Below are 10,860 nucleotides of genomic sequence, written 5' to 3'. Positions count from 1 at the left end.
TGCAGGTACTGCATTTAAAACTTAAATCTGCCCTAAATTTGACCATTTTTTCCCTGCGAGGAGCTGCTGTAGTTGTCTCTTGATCTGCTAGTGAGATGTTGTGCAGCCCTCCCAGCGCTGGTTTGGCTGCAGAACTCCTCAATCTCAGAAAAACCCAAGGGGGCTTTGAAGAGAAGGTGCTTTTGCCATCCTAGCCAAAAATGGCCTTAGAAGTGGTGCTTATGGGCCTCAGAGGTCACCCCTCTCCTGTTGGACACATTCCCTGTGCCAGCTCCTGACCATCCCTGTCCTGCTGCTGTCCCTGTGTTGTCAGACAGGCGGGTCTTGTTTCTCTGGCATTTTGTGTGCCTTTTCCTCTGTGGCAGCAGAGCCTCCCTGAACATTTTGGTCTGGCTCTGGGTGATTTTTTTTTTCCCATCTTTTCCCCTTTCCCCTCTTCAGAGACATTTGGGGATGGTGCAGTGTCACTTCTTGTCACCCCACCCCGCAGTGACCCCTGCACAAGCCTGTGGTGTAGATGGAGCCTTGTGGGATTTGGCTTGAAAATTGGGGGTGTTCAGGTGCTAAGAGTGTTGGGGGGGGGGCGAGACTCGAGGGGGTTGGCAGGTTTGTGTGTCACTCTGAGGGGTGGGTGCTCATGTCCCAGTGCCCTGAGGCTGGGAGGGTCCCCTGCCACCACAGACCTGGTGTGAGGGATGAGCCCCTCTGTGCCCACTGCCGTGCTTGGCCCTGGTTGGGTTTTGTCTGGAGCATTTCACATCTCTGGGTGGGTTTGGAGATGCAGCACCATGGGCAAGGTGGACAGGAGGGGGTCTCAGAGAAGATGGAGGAGGAGCAGCCAGTGGTTGAAACTCAGGAGTTTATTTTGGGCCCGGTTGAGAGCAATGAAACTGAATGTTTAATCCAGAAGGAAAAACCAAAACATGGATAAGGATGAGAGGTTCTGAGGCTGTGGTGAGCCTGGCTGGGGCTGGAGGAGGATGAGGATGGAGCAGCTGAGCCGGTCCATGGGGGTTATTCCACCTGTGGATCTGCATTGTCTTCACCCCCAGGCAGGGGACAGGCATGCTGTGGGAGAGAGAAGATCAGCTCTTGCAGCTCCCTCAGCCCAGAACCACCAGGAATGGCTGGGGTAGGATGCTCAAGGAGGAGTGGGGATGCACAGCAGGGAAGCTGTGCTGGGGGACTAAACTCACATACCCCCCAGACCCCCATCCCAACTGGAAACAGAACCTGTTCTGGGGCTCATACACCCTGGGAGGGGTTTGTACCTCTGTGGAGGTGTAGAACACATCCTCCTCAGTGAAGCCCAGGCAGTGCAGGTGGACTTTGAACTCCTCCATCTGCTCCTTGCTCACGTTGGGTGTCCGTGCTGTCAGAGAAATGGAGAAAGGGGGAAAGAAGTGGAGTTTTAGGGTTGTTTTGCTCCTGGGTGATCCCCATAGTGCAGATGGGGAGCTCGCTGCCTGTCTCCATCTTTCCCCTCTCTGTATCAGGGGAAAAGGAGCTTTTTGCCCAGCTTGTGAGGACTGGAGATGTCCATGCCTCTTGATTTGTCCCTGGGGAAGCATCTGCTCACCTGAGAGACTCAGATTTGGGAAGTCAATGTTGATGTGATTCAGGATCAGCAGGTCTTTGTCACTTTGGATCACTCTGGCCACGGAAGCCACATTGTTAACATCAACTGGAAGGTATGGAGAGAGTGAGATTTCCCCACTGGTGAGAATCCGCCCCATGCTGAGGCTCATCACCTTTTATCCTTGTGCCTCATCCCAGTGGGGGCTGCTCTGCTCCCACAGCACTGCCATAGATGTGATGTGTGGCAGAAAAAATATTTTCCCCCTATCTCCCAGACATGATTTTAGGTGTAAAAGGCTCAGGGTCAAGTACTGGGGGGCAGAAGCAGGAGGGTTCAAGGAGTGGCTGAGTCCCCTCACCCCATCCCATCCCATAGAACTGGAGCTTTACCATGCTTCAGGGTGGAGTTCTGCTGGAAGACCAGGACCTTGCTGGAGTTTCTCACCACACATGTCTCATTCCTGTGGGGCAGAGAGGTCAGAGGGAGCAAATACTCCCAAGCTTGCCTCAACCAAACCTGAGAGATTTTTGGAACATGAGCAGGACTGCAGAGCTTAAATAAATGTGCCAAAGCTGCTCTCCAGCCCCAAATTTGTGGGGTGTCTCAGCCCAGAGGGTAGAAATGCCCCTGGGGTGGGAGGGCTAGATCAGGGTGTGAATGCCTGTCCTTACATTCTTATGATTTCGGTGATGTTGAGCTCGTCCTCGTGGCTACCGGGAGAGAAGAAAAAAGTCTCAAATGTCACTGCTCTCATCTCTTCCAGATGAGGGGGATAACTGGAGGCACCAGCAATGTAGAACCATTGTCCCAAGATCTGCAGAGGGGAGCAGAGTGGGGAAGGTTGGAGGGGCTGTGCCAGGTTCACCCACAGACACCCCGTGAGTGAAGGCAAATGCTGTGCCTTGTGTCCTCCTGTCCCACAGCCAGGGGCACCCCTTGTAGGTGACTGCCCTGGGCAGGATCTGGGCTGTGAGGGTCTCTGGGTTTTGTCCCCTTTCTGTTAAGGCACTGCTCCAGCTCCCAGGAGGGCCAATTCTTTCTGCAATGGTGCTTCTCCCGCTCCGTGCCAGGCTGTCATTGCTTTCCTCCCGTTAAAAGCTCCCGAGGGATTAAGTACTGTTTATGCACTGAAGGGTTTGCGGATGGAGACTCGTGACCTGAGCCATCATCACTTGAAGGACTTAAAATAGAGTGGTGAGGAGTTAGGATGGTGCTGCCCAGCCTGGTTTGCAGGGAGATGGAGGCAAGGACCCCCAAAAGCACCTGCTAGTGAGATTATGAGTGCAGAGCTGCAAGGCTTCACCCCTTCCCTGTGCTCCTGTGCAGCTGTTCTGGATTTTTTTTTTTTAGGAAAACAAGCATGAGATGAACACTGAGCTGCCATAACCTTCTCCCATATCCATAAGGGATAGAGATGGTGACAGGAGAGGAGAGGATGGATGCAGGGCTTACCTGAAGGATGGTGGTGTTGTCGAAGGTGACTGGGACCAGTGGGGTGCAGCTTTGGGGCTCAGTGGCCAGGGCAAGGGGCAGCCCCAGAAACAGGGTGAGGGTGGCCAACATCTCCTGGCTGTCCAGGAGGATGGTCCTGCTCTGCCAGGCTGTTGCTCAGCTCTGCCCCTTATATAGGGCCGCCAGCAAGGCTGGACATCCCCAGCACCAATGACATCCCCAGCACCAATGACATCCCCAGCACCAATGTGCCTGTTCTGCTGCCAGGCTGTTTGCTCAGGCATGAAGCAATAGCAGGTGGAGGAAACTCAACTTGCAAAATCTTGGATTTCCCCAGAGTAAAAGGGAGAACTCCCCCAACCCCCCTCACCTCACCTAATGCCTCCCCAGTGCAGGCTTTTGTTCTGAAACTTCAATTAGTGGGTGCCTGGCAAAGTGCTCGGCAGCTTCAGGTGTGTTTGGAGACCTTGGGGATACTGAGGGCAGTAGGACATGGCTTTCCTCCGCAGGGCAAATAAACCCTTGTGGAGATGGCAAATAAACCCTCCATGGACATTACAGAGCTTCCCACGGCAGCTCTAAGAGCTCTGGTTTCCCCTTGGGTTCTTGTGTGCTCTTGGGAGGGCAGATGCCATGGGGGATTCCATGGGGTAGGGGCCTTGGCTATGAGACAGGGAACTCATCAGTGCAGTGGGCCCAGAGTTTTTGAAATCTATAAATTCCAACCTCTTGAAATGCAGCATCTCCCCATTTAACAGCGCCGTACAGCTCCTAATATGTTGGCATGGTAATTAAATGTGATGATTAATTAAAGGTGTTTGCAAGGTGAAAACCCTGCCCACAGCAGCTGCTTCAGGAGCTCAGGGGAGGGACAATCAGCCCGGGCTCTGGTGCCAGAGCAGAGGTGGTGCCAACAGCCAGCAGTGCCGGGAAGGGGCAGAGCAGGGCTGGGCAAACACTTCGCGCTGCCCCTGTCACAACTGGCACCCGCCCAGGCAGCTCCTGTGCTTGTTGTTACAACCAACCAGGATTATTTTCCCTTTGCTTCCTTCTTTCCCCTTGCCACCCTCTTTTTTTTTGCCCCCTCCGCTGCTTTGCCCCCTGGTGTTGCCCTTGTCTTTTCCCTTTTCTCTCCCTCCTCTTTGCCCCCCTCCTCTTTTCCCCTCACCCCATTTTCCCCCTGTCCCTTCCCCTGTCCCTTCCCCTGTCCCTTCCCCTGTCCCTTCCCCTGTCCCTTCCCCTGTCCCTTCCCCTGTCCCTTCCCCTGTCCCTTCCCCTGTCCCTTCCCTTCCTTTTCCCTTTTTTTCCTTTCTTTCTTCTTCCTCTTGCTCCCCAGCCCTGTGGCAGGATGGGGAAAGGGATGAGGCACAGCACTTGGGAGCCAAGGGGATCCCAATCTTGTTGTGCATTTGGCACCATAGGGAGGTTTGGGGTGTGGGTTTGGCTCCTCAGGTCACTCAAAGAGAAATGGGGTATTTCTGCACCTCTTGTCCACCTGGTTTCTTATGAAGAACCAAAAAAGACCAAACAACTCCAGTCCTGTTCCATTGCCTCAGTTTTAAATATTTATTTAAAGTTAAAAAAAAAAAAAAAAAAAAAGGAAAAAGAAAAGAAAAGAAAAAAAGGCTTTAAGGTGAACAAATGGTAACTGCAGCCTTGAGAAAACACAAAACGAATGGCATGGGATGAGAAATGGAGAGAGCTGGAGTATGGGGTGTGCAGGGAGGCAGCAAGTGATGGGTGGTGATGATTTTGGCCTGGGGTTGAGGTATTTCTGGCAGGGGCTGCGTGGAGAGCGAGGTATTAGGGACAGATCCTGTTAACCTTTTCCTATGGTGGCTGGGAACCAACCAGCAGGCAGTAGTAAAAAAAAAAAAAATACACAAAGAGAGACTCACAGATAATTTTTTTTCCCTCAAAAAAATAAAATCCATAGTCCATAGGAGACATGAAAACTCCAAACAGGCACTGAAGAGGTTCTGATACAGTACAGCTCTGATTACATCAATATTATTCCTTATATAGAATTAAAGATTACCATAATTATCCTCTTTAAAAAAAAAAAAATCCTCCAAATTTACATATAGAGACTAAATTTCTACAAAACTTAACAAAACAAAACCCTTCCAAGCTCGGCTGGGTTCTGAAACAAGGTACCATCATGTCAGTCTTGACAGAGGGGCCGAGGGAAGAGTTGCAGAGCTGGGTTTAAACGTGAGCTTAGTCCAGGGAGTCGTGTGAGCAGCTCAGTACAGCCCAACTCAACCAACTCCAAAGAGCTCTCTGAGGCTCAACTTCTGGATGAGCTTTGTCCCTCACTCCCCTCCCAAAGCAGTGAAGTGCTGATGAAAGAAAAAAACCAAAAAAAGCAAATTTGCTTGTAAATTATCCGGTAAGTGATGTTGGCTGTGGTGTGAGTTGTGTTATTGACACCCATGGCCACTGAAGGATCCCTTTTAAGGTGGCTGTTTCTCTGATTTAACTGTAGAACATAATTTCCTCTCTTCCCAGAGAGATGATTCTATGGGGCTTTTTTTTTTTTGGGGGGGGGGGTCTGTGGCAAGACATTGTAGCACCTTCACAACCTTAAATAAAGTCATATATATAAAATAACATACTTTTTTAGAGCACCAGAGGTTTCACAGTGAGAGGTAGAAACAAATCAGATGAGCCCATTCCCTCTCTCTATTTTAGCACCAATCTCTTCCCCTCTCCTCTTTCCATTCCCCCTTCTTTGCTTCGTGACTCTCCCGTACCCCAACACCACACGTTGAGAGGGGAGCATTGATTAAACTCACAGAGGAAGTTGGCTTTTTTTTCTCTCTCTCTCTTTTTTTTTTCTTTTTCTTTTTGCTTTAAATAATATAATATATATATTTTTGTTTCTTCTAATATTGCACATCAAAATGCTTCCTTGTACACAGAGCAGCCAGATTCAACTTGCAGCTCCGCCTGGGAGACCTGATGCAGCACGTGGCTGTCCAGAAGGCAACAAGCTCTGAGAGGGAAGCTCTATTTTTTTTTTTTTTAATTTTTTCTTTTTTTCACTGGAAAGAACATTTGGTAACTCAGGAACCAGACAAAAATGGGTGGGTGGATGGGGGCCGGGGGGGGAACAACAAAAAAAACCCCACACGCTGCAAATCACTTGAGGTTTCTCTCAGTGTTTTCTTTGGTCATGGAAAAAGCTTTGTGTGTGGAACCACAACATCCAGTCCCCCTGACCCCTTTTCACTGCTCACGTCCTTGACTGATGCCTGCTTCCTCCACGTCCTTGTTCTTCCTCTTTTCAACAACTGGCTGAGTTCAGTAGATCATGGGTTCCTGGAGACCTTGAGCCAAAGGCTGGAGCAAGAGTTGACCCAAAAGACACAGCCCAGCTGTCCTTGCTGCAGAGAGGGGGAGAGCCCCTGAAAGGATAGGCCAGCTGTGGGACTGGAGCCTCAGAGCCTGGGTTCCATAGCTTGGTTCAAAGGAAGCAGACAGGGCCGACCTCGAGGTGATATTGCTGTCCTGGCTCTGATGGGGGCAGGTTGTAGATGTTGACAATTGGCAGCTGCTGAGGGTCTTGTGTCCGGAAGGAAAAGAGGGTCCGATGCCAGCGTCCGTCCTTGATCTGTGTGGGGAGGAGGGACAGACAGACAGCTGTGAACAAAGGGGGGAATCTTACTGGAAAGGAGTGTGTTCCACGAGGTGTAAGCCTGGAAATCCCTCTGTGAGAAAAGGGACCGTCCCTTGGGCTGAGCAGGGTTGGGATGGGTTTAGAGAGCATTTTGGGGAACCCTTTTTCAGGCTGATGAAAACTGAGCTTGAGTGGTACCACCAAGACAAACTCCCAATGCTGTGAGCCTGAATGCAGCCCAGTGTCTCCTGACTGTGTGTGGCACCAGACAAGAGCCAGGGTCACCACCCATGGGGAGCCATTCCCCCTTCTGTCATTTCACTGCTGCTATACATCACAGGCAACTTCAGAATTTCATCATTTGCTTTCTATTTGAAGCCCATCTGCTTCACAGGAGCTGCTATAGCATCCTGGACTGGAGAGAACAGGTAAACCCGACCCTTTGCTCTTGCAGGTTGAGCAGCATAGGTGTTACTTGAGCCTCAGGGTGGGCTCTGGCATTTCTCTCCACTTCTTCTTCCCTCTTTCACAGCAACATACCTTACAATCATCAGCTGCCACTTCTGGCCTGAGCTGCCCACTGGCCTCAAACACCTGCCCGTTCCAGGCCCGGAAGCGCAGGGCTCTCTCCGAGGGTTTCTCCGAGGAGCCTTCCCTCCACACAGAGGTGTTCAGGCAGTGGATGGTGATGTGCTGCACCACCTCCGAGCTCAGCAGCCGCAGGAAATTCATCTGGACTCTCCCGATGTCAAAATCCAGCTGTAGAGGTGACAGAGAGGTCATGGGGGACACCCTGCAGAGGGCCTGAGGGCAGCGGGGTTAGTGCAAGGTGGGATAGCAAAGGGGGTCCCTGTCCTGGGCTGAATTCTGCACCAGTGTCCAGAGCTGGATCTGGTGTGAATATGGGCATGAGGGCCAGATGGCAAGCCATTTTGGAAAGTGTTCATGGGGACACAGCAGGTCCTCTGCTTTGCAGAACAAACTGGAAGGTCCTTAAGTAGGAGGAAACAAATGTAAACTTCAATACAATTTGCAAAGCAGGTTCCAGTTCATCTGCAAACAAGCCTAGATATTGCTATTTGTATTTTTAGTACAGGTACTTCCTCAACAAAACCCCACAGCAACAACTTCACTGGAAACTTGTGTATTTAAGCTGATCTCACTTCTCCACGTGGCAGAAAACAAAATGCCAGAGTGACCCAAACATAAGTTAAGTCAATAAAGGATTGGGGAGCAGCCTGTTTGTGAATTTAGCGGTCACGTTAAGGCTATGGGTTTATTAAACACCACTGGAACACATGGCTTTGTCTTGACAAGAGCCAATAACACCTGAGGTGCATTTTTGAACTCCTGAGAGCAGTTCTGAGTGTTACAGTCGCACTAATGCTCCCCCAGCCTGTGTGCTGTGTCTTTGTGGTCACTGTCCCGTGTGTGTGTGTGACAACACACACAACAAATATTTGGCAATAGCAGTGTGGGAACTGCTGCTCTGGGGCTGAGCTGTGCCTACCTTGGAGACAGTGACAGGGTTGAGACACGTCTGGCCACCGTTGGTGAAGTTACAGATGACCTGGATGGTGTCTGAGGAGCAGCCAAGGTTTGGGTCAATCCAGTAGGTACCTGAGGAAATGGAAGATTTGGGGATTAACAAGGCCACTCAACCTTTTCTGCAAATGACAAAAAGAGAGTTTTGGTTTCTTGGTGACTGGGCCCAGGGAAGGAGACCATGTGGAAGAGCCCTGGGGAGGATGGAGCCTTTGCACATTTGTGGCTTCCTACCATCAGTCATCTTCTGTTCACAGTTCATGAGGTCCCGGCAGATGCGTGCAGGGTTTTCCTTGGTTCCCAGGGGTCTCTTGATGCTCTGAATGAGGTTGCTGAGGTAGTGTAGAGTCTTAAAGATCTCCCCTCCATGGTCCAGCATGAGAAGGTCTGGATGTTGGTAACCCTGGAGAGAAAAGAAGGCAAGTCAGGGGTGCCTTGGGGGAGCGGGGTGCTGTAACCACAAGGGTTTCTGCATAATTTTGAGAAAAATCAGTGGTCAAAGAGGCTGTGCTGGCTTGGGGCCAGTGAACCCCAGGCCTTTGTATTGTCCCAAACAAGACATTGCTGAAATGCTGGCAAAGTCACAATGGCAAAGTCAGGAGGTCTGAAGCTTCACCAATCAGTGGCACAACAGAACTATATCCTTTAACTGGACCCTTGCCTGCATAAAGTCCAGATATTCCACTAGAACAGCGACAAATCGGGGCTTTGTATAAACTTTCTGCCCACAGAAAGCACTGATGAAACCATTGCCAGTCTCCAGCTCAAGCAAAGACCATGCAGTTAAAAAATTCCCTCGTACCTCTCTCTTGAGCGCGGTGTTGGAGTCGATCAGGGTCTGGAAAGCTGTTCCAAAGCCATCCTGTTGCTGGTGGGGTGTGAAAAAGATGGAAACTGAGATTGTTAGAAGTTGAACATGCCCTGATGCAAGGAAACACTTCTCAAATCTAAGGCTGCACTTCAAGCATTGCTCTGCTAACAGAGCATCTCCTGCTGGACCTGAGTGTGTGTATTCAGGGTCCCAGCAGCACCTTGGCTCTGCAGGACTTGTTAGCATCGTTAACAAACATACAGAGAATGGCAACTTACAAATGAGGCTGGAACTCCTGGCGGGCCCTGGAAATCAGAGAATAAAAAGGGCATCAGCCAGAAAGCCGGTCAGTCACTGTGGCACAGATATTCAGCCTTTTGAAACCCCAGTTCCCGTGCAGCCCCTCAGTGCAGAGAAATGAGAGAGGCAACAATGCTGTCTCTATAAAACTCTTGGGGATGGTTTGGACTAAAGCACAAGAAACACTGCTCCATTCACACACATGGTTTTGCATATGAGGAATGGGGCTAAGCCATAATTTCCAGTGAGGGAACAGTCCCTCTGGAGAGGATCACAGCAATCATTTCAGCTTGTTTCAATCATGAACTCTTCCCACATCCACATACCGGAGGGCCAGGGTGTCCTCGTGGGCCTGGAGGACCCTAAAGACAGAGTGGCATCAGTTAGTGAAATATCTCCAGTTTTTATTTCCATTTCTCATGGTTTTTACCAGCAGGAATCTGTTCCCAGCTGGATTTTTGACACCTCACAGCAGCCTGTCCCTCAAAACTTTCAAAAGACAGGAGGTGGCCCCATTTTGTTCCTGCTCTGGGTACATCTGTCTACACCTGGTCTCTTCCTCCTGCATCCCTTGTTCCCAGCCCTCAACTGTCTCTAATGCCATGTCCCCAGGTACCCCAATTCCATGTGTACAATTACCCACCCTGCAGCTTTACACTTGCCAAAAACAACTGTTTTATTTAAATACAAGATACCAGTCAGAAAAAGAGATGTCAGACACTTACCCTTGGACCTTGAAGACCCTGCAGAGGGGAAAAAATATACAGAAACTGTCAGAAAATGCTCATTACTGACCCAAAATTTCCCTGTACACCCATGTGCTGTTCCCAAGGCACCTGTGCCAAGGGCTGGGTGATACCACAGTTGGACATACATGCTGAAGAGTTGCTGGGTTAAGGAAATGGAAATTTTACCAGCGGAGTGGTGTGGATGTGTGTACACATCTGTAATCAGTGTCTTGCCCTGATGGGAACCTGATGCACCCTGCGGTCACAGCAGAGCCCAGAGTGACTCTTGGTTGTTCAAAGTCAGGGACCCTCTTAGGGACCCCCAGGGTGGGACCAGCACTTACCATCTCCCCACGGCTGCCTTTGTCTCCCTTGGGGCCCTGCAAAGCACAGGAGGTGGCTGTCACTGACATTCATTCACAGGCTGCCCTGCTGGGTGCTGCCCCCCAGAAGCTCCTTGCAAGGACTCAGGTGCATCTCTAACTCACCAGCTCAGAGGGTGTCATATTGGCCTCCCCATCCCAGAGCAAAAAATGCCATTACTGGCAATGTCTGAGTTCATCTCACTGGTTTTTCTCTCTGCCAGTAGCAGGACCAAGCTCTGAGTGGTGCCATGCTTGTGTTTTCACAAAGTGCTGACCTGATCTTTCATCTGTGTTCAGGGCAGGCAGAGATTTTCAACACCTCCCAAAATCAAGTTGTTCCCAGTTTAATATATATTTGAATTTATTTAAATGTGTTCCCCCCACCTCCTCCCAGGCCAAGTTCTTTGGAAACTCTGGCTTTCAAAAATCTGCAACAACATTCTTGTCTTCCAATGTAT

General features: G+C 50.3%; 2 protein-coding genes across 2 annotated transcripts in view; both read right to left on the bottom strand.

The window, feature by feature from the left end:
* Positions 1 to 908: 908 nt before the first annotated feature.
* Positions 909 to 3,222, bottom strand: LOC310917648 (alpha-1-acid glycoprotein 1-like). The gene is made up of 6 exons (XM_083876094.1): positions 3,032 to 3,222; positions 2,251 to 2,393; positions 1,969 to 2,039; positions 1,580 to 1,684; positions 1,272 to 1,372; positions 909 to 1,068 (listed from the first exon to the last, which is right to left on the bottom strand). Exons 1-6 carry the CDS (start codon positions 3,140 to 3,142, stop codon positions 1,015 to 1,017), a joined length of 585 nt encoding a protein of 194 aa, XP_083732220.1. The 5' UTR covers positions 3,143 to 3,222; the 3' UTR covers positions 909 to 1,014.
* Positions 3,223 to 6,312: 3,090 nt separating this feature from the next.
* Positions 6,313 to 10,860, bottom strand: part of COL27A1 (collagen type XXVII alpha 1 chain) — a 140,702-nt gene continuing 136,154 nt past the window's right edge. Inside the window, exons 53-61 of the mRNA XM_083875689.1 lie at positions 10,382 to 10,417; positions 10,035 to 10,052; positions 9,636 to 9,671; positions 9,288 to 9,314; positions 9,001 to 9,066; positions 8,433 to 8,601; positions 8,164 to 8,273; positions 7,194 to 7,412; positions 6,313 to 6,647 (exon numbers count right to left, since the gene is read on the bottom strand). Of these exons, the coding sequence (XP_083731815.1) occupies positions 6,501 to 6,647; positions 7,194 to 7,412; positions 8,164 to 8,273; positions 8,433 to 8,601; positions 9,001 to 9,066; positions 9,288 to 9,314; positions 9,636 to 9,671; positions 10,035 to 10,052; positions 10,382 to 10,417 (828 nt within the window). The 3' untranslated portion in view covers positions 6,313 to 6,500. The remainder of the gene's footprint in view (positions 6,648 to 7,193; positions 7,413 to 8,163; positions 8,274 to 8,432; positions 8,602 to 9,000; positions 9,067 to 9,287; positions 9,315 to 9,635; positions 9,672 to 10,034; positions 10,053 to 10,381; positions 10,418 to 10,860) is intronic.

Source organism: Zosterops lateralis (assembly GCF_965231275.1).
Source record: "Zosterops lateralis genome assembly, chromosome: 20".
Classification (NCBI taxonomy): domain Eukaryota; kingdom Metazoa; phylum Chordata; class Aves; order Passeriformes; family Zosteropidae; genus Zosterops; species Zosterops lateralis.
The sequence above is the reverse complement of the archived record's forward strand: the minus strand, read 5'-3'. Positions and strand labels throughout refer to the sequence as shown.

What these genes read in the sequence shown, in the direction of transcription:
- LOC310917648 (XM_083876094.1), bottom strand. Translation starts at nt 3,142, where the DNA reads ATGTTGGCCACCCTCACCCTGTTTCTGGGGCTGCCCCTTGCCCTGGCC. An exon ending in ATCACCGAAATCATAAGAAT is followed by an intron (nt 2,040 to 2,250) that starts GTAAGGACAGGC and finishes TCTGCCCCACAG; the next exon opens with GAATGAGACATGTGTGGTGA. An exon ending in CCCAAATCTGAGTCTCTCAG is followed by an intron (nt 1,373 to 1,579) that starts GTGAGCAGATGC and finishes TTTCTCTGACAG; the next exon opens with CACGGACACCCAACGTGAGC.